Source organism: Pelodiscus sinensis, chromosome 16, assembly GCF_049634645.1.
Source record: "Pelodiscus sinensis isolate JC-2024 chromosome 16, ASM4963464v1, whole genome shotgun sequence".
NCBI classification, from domain to species: domain Eukaryota; kingdom Metazoa; phylum Chordata; order Testudines; family Trionychidae; genus Pelodiscus; species Pelodiscus sinensis.
Window position 1 is genome coordinate 28,669,518 of NC_134726.1, and position 19,982 is coordinate 28,689,499.

General features: G+C 47.5%; 2 protein-coding genes across 7 annotated transcripts in view; both read left to right on the forward strand.

Moving 5' to 3' along the window:
* The window catches only part of LOC102443372 (kinesin-like protein KIF19), a 53,392-nt gene extending 37,488 nt beyond the window's left edge, over positions 1–15,904 (forward strand). For 2 of the 3 annotated variants that reach the window (XM_075899600.1, XM_075899601.1), the window contains exons 12-20: positions 3,180–3,372; positions 5,477–5,747; positions 6,003–6,124; positions 7,133–7,269; positions 8,878–8,983; positions 12,052–12,504; positions 12,914–13,079; positions 14,124–14,231; positions 15,171–15,904. In XM_075899600.1, coding sequence (XP_075755715.1) covers positions 3,180–3,372; positions 5,477–5,747; positions 6,003–6,124; positions 7,133–7,269; positions 8,878–8,983; positions 12,052–12,504; positions 12,914–13,079; positions 14,124–14,231; positions 15,171–15,247 — 1,633 coding nt within the window. In that variant the 3' untranslated portion in view covers positions 15,248–15,904. The remainder of the gene's footprint in view (positions 1–3,179; positions 3,373–5,476; positions 5,748–6,002; positions 6,125–7,132; positions 7,270–8,877; positions 8,984–12,051; positions 12,505–12,913; positions 13,080–14,123; positions 14,232–15,170) is intronic. The other variant, XM_075899602.1, reaches the window with a different exon arrangement.
* Positions 15,905–19,357: 3,453 nt separating this feature from the next.
* CHST12 (carbohydrate sulfotransferase 12) overlaps positions 19,358–19,982 on the forward strand; it is a 110,390-nt gene continuing 109,765 nt past the window's right edge. For 2 of the 4 annotated variants that reach the window (XM_075899605.1, XM_075899603.1), the window contains exon 1: positions 19,544–19,787. The gene's annotated coding sequence lies outside the window, so the exon portion shown is untranslated. Of the gene's footprint in view, positions 19,502–19,533; positions 19,788–19,982 lie in introns of those variants that run through there. The other 2 variants (XM_075899604.1, XR_012896184.1) reach the window with 2 other exon arrangements.

Genomic DNA, 19,982 nt, shown 5'->3' on the forward strand with positions numbered 1-19,982 from the left:
ACCCCCTAGTTCTTATATTATGGGAACAAGTAAATAACTTTTCCTTATTCACTCAGGCATACTGGAGTTAGCTTTGATTGGTCTAACTTGCTAAAAAAAAAAAGTAGTGCACTAGTGACGATGCAAGTTGACCACCTGAGTATGGTCCTACCTGGGATGCTGAGGACATACTGCCAATACAGCTACGTTGCTATATTTAGTGAGCTAGCTCAGGGATACCTACATGTGCTCCAAACCTGCCTCCCTATTGCAGTGTAGACAGAGCCTGTGTTTTCAGTAAGAAATAAAGTGTTTCTGATCCAGTTTCTTGGTTCACTACATGTCACACACCAGTCACCTCCATATGCATACAGAATAGCTCATATAACTGTCCCTTTGGCAATTGTTCTAGTGGTTAGAATAGGTCGGCGCACAGGAGAGATTGAACCAACAAGGAGAGAGCAACCTTTGAGCCCAGACATGAGCATCTCCAGCAAAGTGCCCTCCATCCCTACTGCAGTGCGGGATTGTTAAGAATAAGGTGGAGCAATGTGCCCCTATTGAGCAATAAGTCAATTGTTCCATGAATATCCTGCATGGATTCAGTCGCCAGATTAGGGCGGGGTGCTGCTGCAGAGCAAGAATGTGGTAGCTGTGAGTATTTCAGGGCTCTGCAGGGGGAAGAGACGCCTTGAAAAATACCCAGATCTGTATCTGACTTTGGAAATGAGACTTTTCTAAAAGGGAGAAGGGGATAAAACATTTACAGTAGTTCAGCCTGGTCAGGCAGAGGGGTCTCAGACTGCCGAGCAAAAGAGCCCGATAGGGCATAGTGATTTAATTGGAAGTGCTGTACTATGACAGGAGGCCTTTTGGTAGTCACACCTCCCCATCAGCTGCTGGGAGTAAGCCCCCTCCTGATTGGATTGGCCTTGTTAACTGTGGTCCTACACTTGGTAGGTAGCACATCCCTAATGAACCCTTCTGCTCATTAGGGATGTTAGAGTGTTCACCATAAGCAGATGTTTACGGATTAATGATGTTAGTTCCAGGGAGGTGGCTTCACTGCAGCAGGGCAGTGAACATAAGAGCAGCCATACTGGGTAGCTATGTCTAGACTGCCATGATTTTCCAGAAATGCTTTTAAAGGAAAAGTTTTCCGTTAAAAGCATTTTCGGAAAAGAGCGTCTAGATTGGCACGGATGCTTTTCCGCAAAAGCACTTTTTGTGGAAAAGCGTCTGTGCCAATCTAGACGCGCTTTTCCACAAAAAAGCCCCGATTGCCATTTTTGCGATCGGGGCTTTTTTGCGGAAAACAAATCCGAGCAGTCTACACTGGCCCTTTTGCGCAAAAGTTTTGCGCAAAAGGACTTTTGCCTGAACGGGAGCAGCATAGTATTTCTGCAAGAAGCTCTGATTTCTTACAGTAGGAAGTCAGTGCTTTTGCGGAAATTCAAGCGGCCAGTGTAGACAGCTGGCAAGTTTTTCCGGAAAAGCGGCTGATTTTCCAGAAAACCTGGCCAGCCTAGACACAGCCGGTCAGACCAAAGGTCCATCTAGCCCAGTGTCCTGTCTTCTAACAGTGACCAATGCCAGGTGACCCAGAGGGAATGAACAGAATGAATCAAGTGAACCATCCCCCGTCACCCATTTCCAGCCTCTGACAGACAGAGGCTAGGGACACCATTGCGACCCATCCTGGCTAACAGCCATTGATAGACCAATCGTCCATGGCTTTATCTAGCTCTTTTTTGAATCCTGTTAAAGTTCTGGCCTTCACAACATCATGCTTCCTCCCTGGGAGCTGGGTGGGGAAGGGCTGCCCACTCCGCTCCCTGCGGAGGTGGCTTCCTTGCCACTGTGAAGCCTCCTCCTGGGGAGGCTTCACTGCGGGCTCTTCAATATAAAGCTTAGTCCTCAGTGCGTGAAATTGCTGAGATTTCCAGCAGCTACACGATGACCCTATTACATCCTGCTACCTATTGAACATCCCTACTTTACATATTCTAGTACCTATATCTATATCCCTGCCTCTGTAATTTCCACTTCGTGCATCTGACAAAGTTGTTTTTATCCACAAAAGTTTATTCCCAAATAAATCTCTGTTAGTCTGTAAGGCGCCACAGGACTCTTTGTTGTTTTTGCAGATGCAGACTAACATGGCCACTCCTCGGAGACTTATGATAGAAAGGGGATTCTGCCGTCAGGGCACGAGCACCAAATCCTTTCTAGTGCTTCTGATGGGAGTGAGAGAGAACAGTTGAAGTCAGGTTTCAACACATGGCAGTTATCAGTTATAGTTGCAACATTAATGTGTAGAAACACAAGGTGGTGTCTTTCCACAGGGACTGGATCTCCACTATGGGAAGCTCTGGCTTTTAACCACTATTGTGCAATTAAGCAAGGAGTGAGAATAGTTTTTCATTCGTCAGAGGCTGCATGTGGTTAAAATTATAATTGATGCAAAGCAATGATACTATTTAGAGCAGGTGGTTCTATTGTCTTTCTCCAGCATCAAGTTTAGAGCTACAACAGAGAGTGAAAACACTAGACTTTTCCCCCCAAAAAACCCTATGTCTGATCTAGGACTTGAGTTTTTATTGAAATCTATGTTAACTTGTGATGGCAAACCTGAATTGTTGGCCTTAACATCCTCAATTCAGGGGGTACCTTGCCTGGTGCTAATGATGTGTTCTCTCCACGTTCCCATTGTAAATAGAGCTAACCCAGCCTTTGCTATTGGACAAACTCTGAGTAGTTTTAAGTTCTGGGTATGGTGCTAATTGGTTACCTATCAGTCTGTTCAACCCCTGTATACATTTTTGTAGAAATATAAAACTCAGAAAAAGAATCTTCATTAGATGACATATGTCTAGTAAACATCTCTATGCAGCTGCTGCTACAGCAGCTTGTAGTGATGGAAGAGGCAGTGCTTCGTTACAGTTTAAACATCTCACTGAAGACTCTTTGTATCCTCCCAGAAACTAGGATATTGTTTGCTGGCTGCTATATGCTAGGTACCAGCCATGGTGCTGTCAGGATTGGTATGGTTAGCTCAGCTGTTGCCATGCAAAAGGAAATTGGGAAGGCATAAAAAACTAAATAAATATGTCATGGGATTACTGGCTAACAAGTGTTCGAGTAACTGTTGCTGGGCCCTTGGAAGTTAATGGTTTTCACTCTTGTGTTTTTGCTGGCAGCTGGGAACGAGAGAAGACTCAACATGCTCAGAAGTGTCATAACAAGCTGGTGAATGGAAAGGAAGATGAAAACATGGAGGAGGCAGACCGAGAAGTAGAGGAGGCAGATTCCCCTGAACCTCATGAAGTCACCGTGGCAAGAGAGGAAATCAACGTGCTATTGGCAGAGCAGCGAAAAACAGCAGCCTTAAAGGTGAGAGCGAACATCAACCAGGTGACCTCTCCATAGCCTGGTCCTGTGCTTCAGCTGGAGTCTGAGTGAGTGTGAGGTCAGCAGGATAGTGGGGCACCACATGGAGGGAGAGCCAGCACTTTAGACACCAGAGAACCTGAAGGAGGAAACAGCAAATGCACTTGAGCAGTCAGTTGTGTGCAGAGGTCCCCTCTGGCCACTCAGCATAGAATCCAAGTTCTGAAAGATGCTGTACAGACCAGTGTTTCTCATCTAGTGGTACGAGTACCCTTAGGGGTACTCGAGAGAAGTCGGGGGAGGGGGCGGAGTACATCAGCACAACTGAAATTTGGAGAAAACTGAATTTTTATTTTAAGTTTTACAGCGCTTTATTATTTTTGTTGTTTTCACACCCAAAAATTTCATTGCCCACCCGGCTACAATTACGTTGTTTCAACAAATGTGTTGCAGTGGATAAAAAAAATTGTGTGTGTCTGAAAACTGTAGGTACTGGAGGCACTTATAGGTTGTTTTTTTTAAGGGAGTACTTACAATTTTTTTTTAAAAGGGGTACTTTATAAAAAAAAGGTTGAGAAACACTGGTACAGACGACTCTACAACACAGGCTTTTGTGACACTGCTTCATTTACTGTCTGTGACAGGGCGCCTGCCCTGCACTAGCCCTTTAAGACCAGAACTCAGGCCCTGAGCAGGGGCTGGAAACAGAGAGGCCAGCTGAAGATGTTTGGGCTAGGGAGAGCCCAGCTGGCAGCTATATAGAGAAGCACAGTTTGCTTATGGGGGGAGCCAGTGAAGGGCTGACTGCGGAGGAAGCAGGAGTTCCTAGGAGGGAGACAAGCTGGGGATAGCCAGTTAGGGCTGGGAGAGGGCCAGCCAAGACTCCCCCTGACTAGGGGCTCTAGACAAAACCCTGGTTTGGAGGCGGATCATGATGCAGCCTACGTAAGCAGGGCAGTTGAGACAACCCCAATGCCAATGATGAGCAACCCATACAGACTGTAACTTGCCTTGAGAGGGGCTAGATGAGGACAGTCAGGGGGCACTGAGGCGGCTTGCACCCTGACACCGTCATAAAACTAAGGGGAAGAGATTGTACTTGTATTTCCCACTGGGAAGCAGAAGGATATTTGTTATGAGTCGTTGGGGAGTGTTGCTTTGGGAAATCATTACACCAGTATTCAGGAAGGTCATGCAGGGGAGTTTACAGGAACTTTTAAATATGGATAACATGGATTGGATGGAGCCATTGCATTGGTGGGCAAGCAGCGGCCCATCTGGCTACTAGGTGACACTTTATTTACTATTGCCCGCATGTAGGGTTGCCAGATTCCTTTGGTTTCCTTTCGTGTTGTTTTTTTTCCTACTGGTATTATTAAAGTGACACACATGTAAAGCCAGGGCAGGTGAAGTGAGGAGCGTGCTGATTGCACACAGCATTGACTGTAAGAGCCGTGTGCTTCCCCTACATCCAATCAAAGCTCTGGCACGGTTCAGTCGGCGCATCCTGCAAATCCAACATACACAAGCACAGTGAGCAAAACCACCCTGTCCCAGGAGCCATCTTGGTTGCAACAATCTTCCAGCCCACTGAGATGAAGGAGGGCTACTCATGTGGCCCATTCAGTAGCCTAGATTGCCCCTTGCTGAGCTAGTGACTAGGAACTCCTGAGTTCTAATCCTGGATCCGCCTCTGATTTCTTCTTACTGGAGCAAGCCACAAACTATGTGCTTTTCCTCACATATAAAATGAAGACAGTGTTTCTGTACCTCCTTCTTAGGGGTGCTATGTGGATTCACTAGCCAATGTTTGTACAGTACTCCAATAATTCTTTATGCTTAAATAGCATTTCCCATTGGTACATTCTTCAGGCTGGAGGACTCTCTCCTCCTGTGTGCTTGGATGCTGCCTAGCCACATTGTCAACCCTACCAGAATATAAATGAGCTTCATCATCATTGCTAAACAAAATGTGCACGTATCCCATTTCTGGGAAGGGGTAGGTGTAGCGGCACTGGCTCAGACGCCTGAGCTGTATCTTGAGCATTTCATAAATAAATGAAGTGCAGACCCACTGGTGCATGCAAGTCCTCGTCTTCCTTTTCAGTCCGAGCTGGAGCAGCGCTTGGCCAACGCCAAGAAAAAAGCCTCCCAGATGGAGAAGCTGTTACCCAAACAAATCACCAGTGAAGACCAACGAGAGGTGCTGAGGCTTCTCTGCAAGGCTCACGAGCTGGAAGTGGGGAACACGGAGTTGCAGGCAAATGCCTTGTACAGGGAGAACCTGCTGTGCCAGAAGGATTTTGTCATCCAGCGGCACCAGCAGCACAGGCTGCTCTGCGAGGAAATCATTCAGCAGCAGCAAATGCTGCTCAAAGGTAAAATTCCAACCCTCTTCCTGTCTGGAGAGAGAGCAGCTGAGGAACAAATGGAGAATATTAGAAATTATTAGCTAGCGAATGGAGAAGGCTAAAAATAATTCCATCTAAAGACCTTCCTGCTTGTGGGCCAAATTCTGCTCTGTCCTCCTTAGCTTTAATGTAAGCTGTGGGTTTTCAGCCCCTTTGACAAATCAGGCTCTCGGTTCCTTCTTCCGTGATCCCTAACTTTCTCCTTTCCCATCCCTGCTCTAGGCCATGACATCCCTGTCCCAGAGACGCTGAGGATGCTGTATCAACTGTACTACCGTGAGCTAGAGGAGGGGACCCTGACCCGCCTGCTCCTGATTCACTCAATGACGTCCAGCACATTGAGGGTGAGGCAGGGCTGAACCCAGCACACTCTCAGTGAATTCTATTCAGTGCCACACGTGGTGCTTTTCTGGACTGGGGCCTCCATACCACGCCACATGCTGGTTTGGGGAGGATAATAGGTCAGTCACCATTCAGCAGATGGTCCTCTTCAGCCCACCTTCTGCGGAATGGCTGACGTTCAGGTGTTACTTAGGTGGGAATACTTGTTATTTAATGGATCTATTCTTGTTTCACTCAGAGCTTAAGGCTTCTGGAGGTAGAGAGGAACCAAGAGACAGCTGGAAGGGGCAGGGTAGTCCCCTATCATGTTGGGTTGGAGGTAGGGATGTGAATGGTTAATCAGTAAGCATCACCCTTACTGATGCTTACCGGTTATGGTTACCTGTCGGCCTGGCCTGGCCAGAGCAGCCCCGCCTGTCTCTCCCCTCGCCATTTGGCTGGTTGAGTGTGGCTATAGTGGCTAAGGCTTCAGAACAGGTTGCACACCACAGATATACAGGAACCAAACTTCTTCCAGATACTCTCTTTAATGTTGATGCATGATGGCAGGTTGTGGCTTTGGATCCTGAAGAAGGAAACTACATATGCTTCATCAGCCAATCTCCCGCATGTGATTAGGAGGCTGACCTTGTTGCAAAGACTCCATCAATAACTGGGCGTGTGTTGGGAAGCTTTGCTGTGCTGTGGATTGATGCCTTTTGAACCAAACAACCCCCTTTCAGTTTGTGGGCTGGAGGATTGACAGAAGCAGGTGAACTGGGGAAACCCTCTTACATGCCCCAGGCACCTTTCCACTTTTTCTCCTTGCTTCTTCAGTGCCAGACCAAAGCTGTGTCTCAAAATGAAACAAAATGCAGGATGTGATGAGGGGTTCAAGAAAGGGCAGGTGGCTACTGCATTTGGAGATCTATGTTTAAAGAAGCTGAGTAGAAAGAGGGGTTTGTACTGAAAAACATCTTTGCTGTGTCTGTTTACACTTCCACCAACCTCTTTTTCTTTTGTGGTCCCAGTGTGGCTCTGCATTGAATATAGCTCATCAGCTGGACCTAAACAAAGAAGAGGCCAGAAAAGTGCTCTCTGGCAACAAGAAGGATCTTCCTTGTGGAGCGAAATTTGAACTTCCATCCATCGTCTTGGAGTCAGATAGGTGAATGCATTTCCATCCTTCCTGGAGAATGGGCTGATCCTGGGTCTTGCAGCTCAGCAGTCAATTACAGTGTGCAACCCATGCAATTATGGCTAGGGGTCTGTCAACACTTTAATTGTATCCTACGTAACTTGCCCATTATCTTTTTTGGGTTGGATTGTGTGTGACTGGGGGAGAGACTGGGGTTATATTTTGAATGTGACTGATGCACCACTCATCTGCTCCTATCGATAGGTTGAAAGGGACATCAGTCTGTTACACATTTAGAGTATGTTTCGACTACATGTCACCAGAGGCATGTAAATTAGACAACCTGACATAGTCAATGAAGTCGGGATTTAAATATCCCCGGCTTCATTAAAATAAAAATGGCTGCTGCGCTGTGACAGCTCAGCTGATCGTCGGCACAGCGCGGCAGTCAAGACGTGGATCGGTTGATGGGAAAGCCTTTGTCAACTGCTCCTGTAAACCTTGTTTCACGAGGCATAAAGGAGCGGCCAACAAAGGCTTCCCCTGTCGACCGAGCCACGTCTTGACTGCCGCGCTGTGCCGACGATCAGCTTAGCCGGCAAAGCGCGGCGGCCATTTTTATTTTAATGAAGCCGGGGATATTTAAATCCCAGATTCATTGACTATGTCGGGTAGTCTAATGTACATGGCTCTGGCGACAGAGGCATGTAGTCTAGACATACCCTTAGGGCATGCATCTCCTATGCCACAGGGGTTTGGTATTGGTTTGAACTCTGCAATCTTTTCATGTTCTGCCCAAGTCCTAGGCTCTCAGAAGATGCTGTTTGCACAAAGGTGAAAAATCACGTCACCTTAAGAAATTCAGTAACAGTGATATTACTCCAGGGGCCTGATTCTGACCCTATAGAAACCAGTGGCAAAACCCATGCTGATTTCAGTATGAGTAGGATTAGGCTCATGGAGGCATCATCTGACATGGAAAATATAAAACTGCAATTTATTGGGCGGAGATCAAAGCAATGGCAGAATCAAACAGGAATGAGAGGTGATTTGACAGACACAGTGCAAACCTGCACTGGTTTTTCTTATGGGGGCTGGGCAGGAGAGCGGAAAAGGGAAATCAAAGACGTTCCAGTAATATACATACTAAGATGAATATCGCTCAATGATGCAGAGCCTCTCCCTGTCCTCAAAAGTCTCTCCAACATGAGTCCCAAGCCAGATTTGGTTCCTAGAGGCCAGACCCCAAATGAGATACCATGCTAGAAGAACCTCCAGAAAAGCAAACCAGCAGTCCTTGCTCTATTATGCAATTGCAAGGTAGCTCTGTTTTAGGAGGAATCTTCTCCAGGGAGTGAGTGAATGGGGTGAGGGTGGGGGACTTTGGTTCTAAACCAATCAGTGAGAAAACCAATGCATATTAATAAAGCTCTTTTAAATGGGTTTGGGGTCCTCTGTTTCCCTGAGTTCTGAGGTTCTCTTTCCACCCTAAATCTGCCCTCCCTTGCTTTTAAATCAGTCCTGTCTCCAAACATTCCAGAAGGGCTGTGTCTGGCTTTTCCCATGCCTGTTCTCTCTCTAAAGGCCTGGCTCTTATGCATGTAGTTCAGTCTGTTCATGTGAGTGTGTTTTTCACAGTGACAGCTACAGATCATCTAAAACTACACCTGTTAAGAAACTGGGGAATCCAGACACCCATCTCAGCCCTACTTTCTGTCACTCTGCAAGAACCCCGCTGCACCAGGTCAGTACTGGCGGGTACAAAGTTCAAGGTCTAGCTGCCAGAGAGAGCACTTTCTTCTGGCAAGAACAGAGTGCCTGCAGCAGCCAGACCCATCATCGCTGCACGATGCACTGAGGCGTTGAGAGTAGTTTTCTAGATGAGGAAGATAAATATTCATGTGCAGAACGTTAATCAGGCATTGGAATCAGGCCCCGGCTGTGGGTTCTACTCTCACCTCTACAATAGACTTAGCCAAATCAGCTGATCCCTACAGGCCCCAATAGTATGTCTATACACCAGAGATAGTAGTGTAACCCTTCTGCCAAACAGTGCCAGCAGCAGCCAGGGCCAGGTTCAATATCTAGGGGTCTCTCTCCATCCATCCAACACAGAACTGGCTCGAGCCCCAACCCAGTAACCTGGGAAATTCACACCACACCCCGGAGCGCCTCTGAGAGGCAATGCGTCCCCACTCGCAAGCAGAGAGTGTAGAAAAAGAAACTTTTAATAAAAAAGAGAGGGAAGTAGTATGGCATTAATCAGGGAAAACACCACAAATGGCGTTCATAACTAACCAAACCTATGAATAACAATCCCATCCGAAGTAGGTTGGGCATTGTCCTTTTCCTCCCAGGCTCTTAAGTCGAGCAATGTAAATTCCCCCTTCGCATGCCCAACTCTTCTCTGCACCCCACTCACAGTTGCTGCCGTGGGTCAGGGCAGACCCAGTGTTCAGAGGTGCATCCGCAGAGTTCACCTCCCATCCAGAGTGGGGAGGTAAAGAGGCATCTTACCCACTCCACTGGTCACCCACCATCTGCCTGCTCGCTGCTTTCTGGTGCTGCCCTGCTGGCCATTAGTCTCACCTTGCTGCTGTCGCTCTGCTGCCTTCTCATTACGCCCTTCCATCGCCACTCTGTTGGCTGCTCATCCTGCTGCCACCAGCTTGTGGTAGATTTGGCTCTGGGTTAAATCTAGTGATTTCAGCTCTTGGCCCAAAGCACAGTCCAGTCACAAGAAATTCCAGCATCCACTAGAGTAAATTTAAATAATAAGAGAGACTCTGTATGGAGCCTGTCTTCAGCATTATCATTGAAACAGTGGGGAGAAAAAGGTTGAACCAGTTTTACAGCTCACGTCTGGAGGTCATGTAGCCTGCTGACTCAGTCTTGCCCTCCCCAGCTTAATCTCACAGGGCTCTGGAAGGGGAGTCTCCGTCCATCTAAGTTTATTTAGTTACTGACAGTGTCTCTCTCCTTTGTGCCAGGTTAAGCACAGACTTTCTTCTTTTGTATTCCCACAATCTTTACAGACATTGCAATTAGTGTTACCACAATTTGTGACCAACACCAGCCAGGTTGATTACAATGAGCTGTGGAAGAAAACATTGTCCTCACTCTGAGTTTGTAAGCAACAAGTAGCCAGAGGCAGTTTTATTACGAGCTGCAGCAAGGGAAAAACTGGTTCAGACAGGGGGGGAGTCCCCCTCCTCACCGAGGCAGATCTTCGAATATAAGCAATTATGAAGCAGTTTATATACTGTCTATTAAATATAATAACAATAACAATTAGTCTCCTTCCCATTACAAACACCAATGGCTAACAGTTATTTAGTTCCACCCAGATGCTCCTTATCTCAAGGTCCCTACCAGAGTCAGCATTCTATCCTTATCTCCGTATGGAGGCGAGAGGCAAAGGCAGCGTCTAATTACAGATCTCGCATTGTCAGGCCACAGACTTAGCCTGACTCTTGCTCTCTTGTTAACAAGACCAAGATGGCTGCACACAAATTCCCTTATTCCCTTTTCCTGCCTCCACAGAGCAAAACACTATTCCATCAGCTGAATATCTAACACATCTAAGCAAAGCCAGCGGCAAACTGTATTTACATGAATGCCCTCAGGGTTTCTTTCCCATTCTAGCTGAAGCATTCATTCAGCCCCTGCTTACAGTAATAATCCCTACTATGCAGATGAGAAGGAAAAATGAATGTTCATGAAATGCTCTGGTATCCCTGTGATGTAAGTCATACAAATACCTTGATCAATACTACATAAATTATAGGGCAGGGAGTCATGTAACAGCTACCAGACACCTCTTGATTAGGGATGTGAACAACTAGTCGACAATCCAATAAGCAAATTCTTATTGGATAGTTGATACACTAGTTAACTAGTTGCTTCCCCGCTCCCCTTCATGCCTCTATCAGAAAGAAGCAGTGGTGGAGGGGCAGAAGAGGAGGGGATGTTTCAAAGTGGCAGCGCTGCATAGAGCCCGGGGCCAGACCCTGGGCTCCACCCGGTACAGCTGTTTTGAAATGTCACGTACAGCAGAGGGCCAGCTGAGGACTGCCTGAGTCCCCCGCTGTCCCCTTGCTCCCTGCAGCACTTAGTGCTTCCAAGATGGAGGTGCACTTATTGACTAATTGAATAGTCAATGCAAATTGCATTGACTATTTGATTAGCCGATTAATCAAAATGTAACATCCCTACTCTCGATCAATAGCCAGGTCCCCATGACCAATGCATTTTCTATTCAGTGCATCGAAGGCACAAAGTAATATTTGTATGTGTGTCTGTCTGGAGGGAGGAAGATGACGAGGTAACTCTTGCCTGGGTGTCAAGCATCTCTGACATTTGCATTGAGGTGGCAATACTCAGACCCAGGGATGTTGGTTGTTTCCCAGAGAAGCTGAAGCTGGATGGAGTTTGGTACTTTCTGGTGTCACCTCCTGTTATGGAGCCCTTGTAAAGTTCTTTTAGGAAATCTAATCACAGGATTCTTTTGGGGCTAATTTGTGGACACTTTGGGAGTGACTATGACATGGCCTAATGCCTGAGCAGAGAACCAAAAGGCAGTTGTTACTACTGGCTCTAATTCCAAGGCTGGCTCCTTTTGTAACCTTGGGTATTTCTCTTACGTGGTCTACCTCAGTTTCCCCATCTGCAAAAATGGATTTGGTACCAACTTCTCTGGAGTGTGGTAGTAATTGATTCATCTTTGTAACAGACTTGGAAGATGAAAGACACCTTAAGTGTTAAGTAAAAAGCAAATTCTGAGTTGTTTGATTCTATGGCTTTGGTTTCTAGCAGAAGCCAACTGGCGATACAGCAGGAAAGATGACTTCCACTCTATGTTCCCCCACCTCCCTGGACTTAAATAGGAGAAAGTCAGCTGCAGAGATCACTCTTGCCTCACTGAGTCTGGAAGCCTTGACGGAGATTGCTATTAGCACCAAAAGCATCTCCCGCATTGCAGCCAGCCGTCGTTCCCGCGCTCAGCGCAGATTCCATACGAGTGAACTCACCTCGGGGCACTCCTTTGAGGAGGATATGTTGGAGCCAAAAAATCAGCATTCTCACTTCACTCCAGAGCCTCATGTGAAAGACACCATGAATATCGAAAGCATCCCAGCAGAACCCCGGAGAAAGGAGCAGCTGCACTACCCAGCCAGGAGAGACTTGAAGAAGGAACAAGAGAAATCCACAGAGAGGAAAACCAGGAAGAAAAGATCTCACTCCCTGGAACTAACCTCTCAAAAGGTAGACACTTTGTATGTTTCCTTTGGGAGGGAAGGGCAGATCAGGCAGGGACCAGGTGGAGGACTTAGCTGAGGTGGTTTTGGAGGCAGTAGTGAAAGGAAGCCACTGGGAATGGGTGCAGCAGCAGACACAAATGATTGGAGAAACAGGTTGCATACAGTAGTGTCAGAGGATAAGGCTACGCCCAGGGATGGAGGAAGCACTGAGCTAAAACACAGATAATGTTTTGAATAACTCACGCTGGCACATCACACATCCTTAGTACTTTTCTACCCCTTCCTAAAAGACAGCCTGAGACTAACAAAGGAGCGAGGGATCCTTTTTTGATGTAGTGCGACCCACCAACAGAGAACAAAGCCTCCTGAAATGGGAGGTTCATGTCTAACGCTTTCTTGTTGGTGTCTTTCAGCTCTCGAAAACAAAACATTGGACCTCCTCAAGCCACAATATGGACTGTGTGTGTGAGGACCAGCTGCCCCGAGCTAAACTCTTCCAGATGTTGAAGGTCATGAGCAACCTATCCCATGTCACTGCTGCTGCCACAAAGGTGAAATTCCCCATCGGTCATCACACAGGTAGGACTCACTGTTCCTGAAGTGACTTCATATCTGTAGATTAGTTGTTGAGAATCAAGCCACAGCAGAGGTTTGTGCTAAAAATGAATTTAGTTAAAGAGCAAAATTGTGCACCAAAAATGTGTTTCAGCTGGGTAGACTTGATGGCTCATGATGGGCAAATGGGATTTCAGAAGCATTTCCTCTTGAGTGTTTCCACTGGCTCAAATATGTCCTCGTACTGTCGTGACCAAAAGTTATCATCTCACTTCTGTTCAGACCCATACATGAAACAAGCTACAGCCTCTCCCCGAGTTACGAACGAGTTACAGACCAAACACTTGGCCATAACTCGATCTGTTCGTAACTCGGACCCCATTGAGTTACATAGCAACTGCGCTCTTCGTAAGCGCGGGTCGCGTTCGTAACTTGGGGACCGCCTTTACGACCGCTCCATAGGAGCTTTGGTCGTAAATGCGAACGGTCGTAACTCGACCGTTTGCAACACAGAGACTGGCTGTATTGGTTTCTGACCTGTGCCCAGGTGACACGTGTCCACAACTGGAACTGGCTGTCCCATGGCCTCCATCTTCGCATCCTTAGCAAAGAGGTCAAACAGGTTGTATAACAACCTCACAGACTTAGGGCTAACCAGGCCAGGTCAGGTTGAGGTACGTGGTATTCGGACTGCTGCTGGATTGGCTCTCCACCCAATCTGTGGCTAAACATGGAGGACTTCAGGGTGGGATTTTTAAAGCTGGTTAGGGGAAGTGGATGCCCAATTCCCATTAAATTCTAACTGGAATCCGACATTCAGACCCCTATGGAGGCTTTAAAAGTCTCACTCCTTATCTTGATCCCTTCCACCAATGTGAAATTCTTTCCTTTTTAAGTTTCTTTCCAAAAGATAGATACAGTCAGCATTTCATTTGCAGCCCTTCCATTCATTTCATCTGGTCCATTAGTGAATCCTATATATTGAATTGTCATTCTTTGCTACATACACTCTGTTCCTTTCCCACTATTTATAGTAAATGTATTTTGTCTCTCTCTCATGCTACCAAGAATGCAGTCCATTACAAGTGCTAGAAATAGGCAACACCCCCCCAAGCACAGTTCAGCAGAGCAACGCATATCAGACCAGAGGGCAAGTCCTACAAAAGCAGGTCAAAGGTCAGTATGGAAGACATCGGTGTTCAGCTATTACTTTCTTTATTATGGTGCTTGCTCTGTCATAGTCCTAGTTGAATGCACTGTAGACGCCACACAAGCTGCTTGCTTGGAAAAGTGACCCTGTAGGTACGTCCCTTGCAGCCAAACTTTAAGCCACACAGCAGACAACTCACAGCATTCCAAACATATCAATTACATTCTTCCTCCCTAATAGCCAAAACTAACTCCTTAAGAGGAGAGAACTTTTTCAGATGTGCTCACAAACCCAGCCTGATCCATGTAGGAAGCACAGCTGTCATATGAACTAGCTGTCCGACAATATCCTCCTGCTATTTCATGCATTGCCCTGTGATTCTCCCAAATGCTTAAGGAAATGAATGAGAAGCTGGCTTTTTGTTTGGCCCCAAAACCACCAGGATCTCTTTTCAGCTCTGACCAATGCTGAGAGTACCTGGTGGAAATAGAGATCCACGGCTTAGTGTAGGGGTGGGGAACCTTTTTTGGGTTGGGAGCCACTGACCCACAGAAAAATCAGTCGGGGACTGCACACAAGTGCACACAAAAGCAAAAAAGAACAACCAACAACAAAAAAACAACCCACCTTCTCTGATGTGGCCCCCGACTGAGAAGGAGAAAGACATTCCTCACATTCCCCTTGCACACCAGAGCCGGGGGAGGGGGGAATGCTAGTAGATTTTGTGTGCTGCAGACCCATGTGGGGTGATAGGGGCTGGAGCACCAGCACAGGCTCCCTAATACTGGAGGGGAGCCCTGAGCTCTGGGGGCCAGATCTAGGCAAGCCAGGGGCCACATCCAGGCCCAGGGCCTTCGATTCCCCACCCCTGGCTTAGTGCTTGCTTTGCTGTGTGATGCACATAGGCAAGATACTTCTCCTGTAATATGGTGATAAAAAACATCTCAATCTTCCTTCACGCACAGGGCCCGCAGATGGTGCCAGCAACCAGACGAAGAAGCAGCCATTCACCAGCTTGAGGAATCTACCGAGGTCAAAATAAAATCACCAGGGAGAGCAAGATTCCCAAGGAACCAGGTCGTCAGGAGCATTTGAAAAGAGGGAGGGTTTTTCTTAAGACACATTTAAGACTGTGTTCTGAGGCTGGAAAGCAGAAGGGGTGGTACGCACACTGCTGGCTGCTTTCCCCCACATCCTTTCTACAGGGGTTTTCAGGTTTTTTGACTCTTTTGTGAGTCAAATGAAAAAGAAAAGGAAACCCCATTTGTCCATCAGCATTCTTAGCCGGGGAGAAGGCAGCATGGAGATTGCCATCTGGGACTTTGCATGTGCCGCATCCTCTCTTATCTGTGGAAACCACCCACGCATGTGGGCAAGCTATTTAATTCTCAAAAGAAATTGCAGACTCTCTTAAAAAATTCCCCTTCCCCCTTCTCATTGCCTTGGAGCTGGAAAAGGTGAGGCCTATCTGGAATGCTGCTTAGTTGAGCAGATGTTTGGCAGTGGGAGCAGCCAGAGGCGTTCTAAGCATTTGGCCATGTGCAGAGCATTTTAGATCTGACTGTAGCTTGAAAAAGCGGTTTGGTGGCTGGCAGAGATTTTGTTATGAGCAGGGTTGGAGGTGAACAGAGGAAATGTGTGTTTCTTCTTAAAAAACACACCCTTCTTTCCAGCAGTTCTCCCCCCTTTGGTTTCTTGGAGGGACAAGGGACTAGGACATGCATTTTGTAAATTGGTTTCAGATGCAACATCTGATTTCAGATGTTGTTTCAGCAAAACCAACAAGGAGTCCAGTGGCACCTTAAAGACTAACAGTTTTTATTATGCCAGTGCCACCAGAGTCGATTTTGAAAATCAATAATAGACTTACAATTAGAGTTGTTTCCTGTTATTTTCTTAACCTTGCAAATAAACTGGCACAGGCCATTCCATTGAATAAATTTTGCCTGTACTTTCCAAACGTGAATAGCTTCTCCCACATCCACTGGGCATTCACTGCAAGCATGTAAGGAAATGTCATCTTTATGGCTTCATTATATTTGAAAGGGAAGGTAAGTTATGAAGGCTCTGTCTGTGGCTAAAGCACAGGACAGTAGAGTCAGGATACTTAGATGCTGTCTCCGATTCAGTCACTAATTTACAGTGCAACCTTGGACATTGCACTTAACCACTTTGGGGCTCTGTTTCCACATTGGCCAGCTAGGGATGGTAATAACCCACTACTTCACCTTAAGGTGGCAGGCTTAATTGATTTGAGTTCCTTGAATGGAATGTAATACAAATGCAAAGTAGGTATGAAGTAGTGTCGTTATTCACTGTTACAGTATAATGTAGTAAGGTCTGATGGACACTTCTCATTGAGTTCTCTGTTAAACAGCAGAGAGCCTGATGACTCTCATTGCAGACAAGAGGGGCCAGGAGAACTTGTTCTCCACATAAGCAAAGAAATAAAAAGCACATTTAGATAAAACAAGCACAGGCCGTGTTAAAATAAACCCTTTCCAGCAGGCCTTGAGCCAGTCTTGTACTTACAGGACACCATGGCTGTGTCTCCACGGCCAGCTTTTGCAGGCAGAGAGTATGCTAATGAAGCACTTATTAGCCTTTGTTGTGCTGTTAGCATATTCTCTGCCTGAGGCTTTTTGCACAAGAAGTTTTTGTGCAAAAAGAAGCAATGTAGACGCATCCGTTTTGCACAAAAACTCCCTTTTGTGCAAGATCCTTATGCTTCAAAAAAGGAGGTATACACATCTTGCACAAAAGGGTGGTTTTGCGCAAAACGGATCCGTCTGCATTGCTTGTTTTTGCACAAAAACCTCTTGCGCAAAAAGCTTTGGGCAGAGAATATGCTAATGACAGTGCAACAAATGCTAATGAGCACTTCAGTAGCATACTCTCTGCTGGCAAAAGCCGGCAGTGTAGACATGGTCCATGTGAACCAGGTGGGAGCAAGAGACTGAGTGCGAAGGAATACCATGAATGTCCTAAATGTGTACATCTCTGCTAAATACCTTTGGGCTGATTCACTCTGAAAAGTCACAGTGTTCAAAAGCTAGATCCTGTTCCACTCACAGACTGCTACTTTGAATCCTGACACCTACAGGCACTGGTTTGTGGGCATAACTCAGCCTGGAGGTTGTGCTTTTGGAAACAAATGGAAGATTTTCCAGAAAAGCCACACAGCCGAAGATGAATTGGCACCATTGTATGCAGTGCCATCCTTAAATGTTCTTTAATCATTTTCCTACATTTAAAATATGTAAGTTAAGAAATGAATGTAGAACTTTGTGAATGAATACTTTAGACAGTTGGAGTCAGTAGCTCTGTGTTGCTGCTCTGGATTCCAAAGAGTCAGTCTCTGAAAGGGAGGGAGAACACTAATGCACACATTTTCAGAACTCTGATGAAGGACTTTGACCAGAGTTCCCTGTAAGCTGTGCGCGTATATGGCTGCTCAAGGGAGAGTCAAATGCCACCCAGCTGATTAGCAGAGAGCCCACAGCTAGGTTTTGTTTCTATTGGTGGTGCACATTTGTACATGCCTCTGTGCACATAAAATTCTGCACCTAGATGGAAAAAATTAGAGGGAACATCGCCTCTGACCTGGAATGAAGGACTCTCTTCTTCATGCATTTTACATGTGAGGAAAGAGACAAGATCTTAAACTCCTCCAGGCCTATTGTACGATAAATTTTAGGTGTTAAATCAGGGGAGCCAAAACTTTGCTCACCTAAGGTTCTCATAATTGACCACTCACTGGAAGCCCAAGAGCTAATTTGTACAAGTAGGACAGCTTGTAGCTACCTGCATCTTTACAAGAGCTGCAGCAGGCAGGGAAGATAGATCTCACCATGTAACATTCCACTGCAGGCTAATTTGCACAGCTGAGATGCCTACTTCAGAGTGGGTCACTTCTAGGGGCCTCTCTCTCCCAAAGCACAGAATCAAAGCAACAGCCTGCAACAAAAGCAGGCCCTGCTGCTGTTCACCTCTAGGGACCCAGCATTCCATCAGCCACACAAAACTAAGTACCTGCTCAAGAGAAACTTGCCTAAATTATTTTTTCCTCCTCCAAAAGGGTTACAAAATCAGTAACCAATTAAACAATGATTTTTCAGGTCATTATACTCCCAAGTTTTCCTTCTACCAGTAACTTTTGGAATATAGTTTTATAATGCAATGGATTTCCCATAAATCTTTTAAGAAAGTGAAAATCTTTTTTTTTTTTTTTAAATTCTTCTAACTTCATCTACTTGAAAGGAGAATATGACCAATCCTTGGCTTTCAGTTTCCCACAGATTATTTGGAGTACCTGTTGCTCTTGGCACCTGAGCCACAAGCAACAGATCATATTAGTTGGAAACTGCCTTTTAATCTGATGCCAACTATAATCCCTCAGTCTCTGGCCTGGTTTACAGAAGGGAAGCTGGATAGCATTTATGTAGGCTTACCATTGCTGCTTGACTGACAGCCCTTCAGTTCAACTGGTACAAACTCTCCTGCTGACTCTAGTACAGAGGGGGAAATTTTGTTTGCTATTAGGATGCAAATGAATGTGAGAGAGAGCCACCCACAGGGATAAACAATTTAGTTCCGTTAGGAAATATTTGCACCCTGAAAGAGACATGGAAAAATCCCAGAGAAGGGAGGGAAGCTGTCCCAGTAAGCAATGCATGGCCAAGGCACTGGGCAGAGAATTGCTTTAAGGCTGTATGAATAGATCACTCAGTGAATGAGACTGAACAGAGTCTCATTCACTCTGGATGGATGGCCTCCAGATACTCTGGGCCCTTCTGCCTTGATCGATAGGCTGCCTTTCACATGAGTACCAGTGTGCTTTACAGAGGCTAGTAGTGCTCAGTTCTTACAGATGGGGAAACTGAGGCATGTAAGTCAAGCAACTTGGCCACGGACAAACTGCACGTCGGTGGCAGAGGGGAGACTAGGAGGCACTCCATCGTTAGACCGTGCCGCTTCCCATCGATTGACTCCCCCCACTCCCGCGCAAGCAGTGCCAGCAGATTGGAGGGATGGGGGGGAGCCGCTGCAACTTCCATGCCACTGCAGAACTAGCCCCAGAGTAATTTCCATGGGTGAAAACTGGCCTCCGCGGAGGACGGGCCGCTTCTAATTCTGCCCTGTGCCTGCCCTGAGCCCTCCCCCGCCGGCTCCGCCCCGCCAGTGCGAACCCAGGTCATACCCGAGGGGAGAAGGCAGCGGGCGAGGGACGGGTGCAGCGGCAGGGCTGGGACCAAACCGCTCGAGTGCCCCGGCACCAGCAGGGCGCCCGAGCAAGGTCTGCGCGCCCGTCTCCCCCCGGCAGGGCGAGGGCCGGGGACTCCGCGGCCGGACTGGCGGGGGCCGGGGCGGCCGGCGCTGCCGCAGGGCGCAGAGGGAGGGCGAGGGCGGGGACGGGCCCGCAGGGAGCCCCTGGCTCGGCGGCTGGACGAGCGGCGCCTGCGCTGCGGCCCCTCTGGCCGGACCCCCCGGCCGGCTTCTCGCGAGAGGCGGCGGCTCAGGAGGAGGAGCCGGGGCCGCCGCCGCCGCTGGAGGCTCCGCTAGCCGAGCGGCTCCGGGCAGAGGTGAGCGCGGGACCCGGGGCGGGGGCAGTGACACCCACCCCCAGCCAGAGTCTGCAGCTCCTGGGTCCCTGCGGGGAGCAGCGCTGCCGGGATCCTCCCTCCATCCCCGGGGGCAGCGCCCCCCTCCCCACCGGGCAGCGCTGCCGGGATCCTCCCTCCATCCCCGGGGGCAGCGCGCCTCCCTCCCCACCGGGC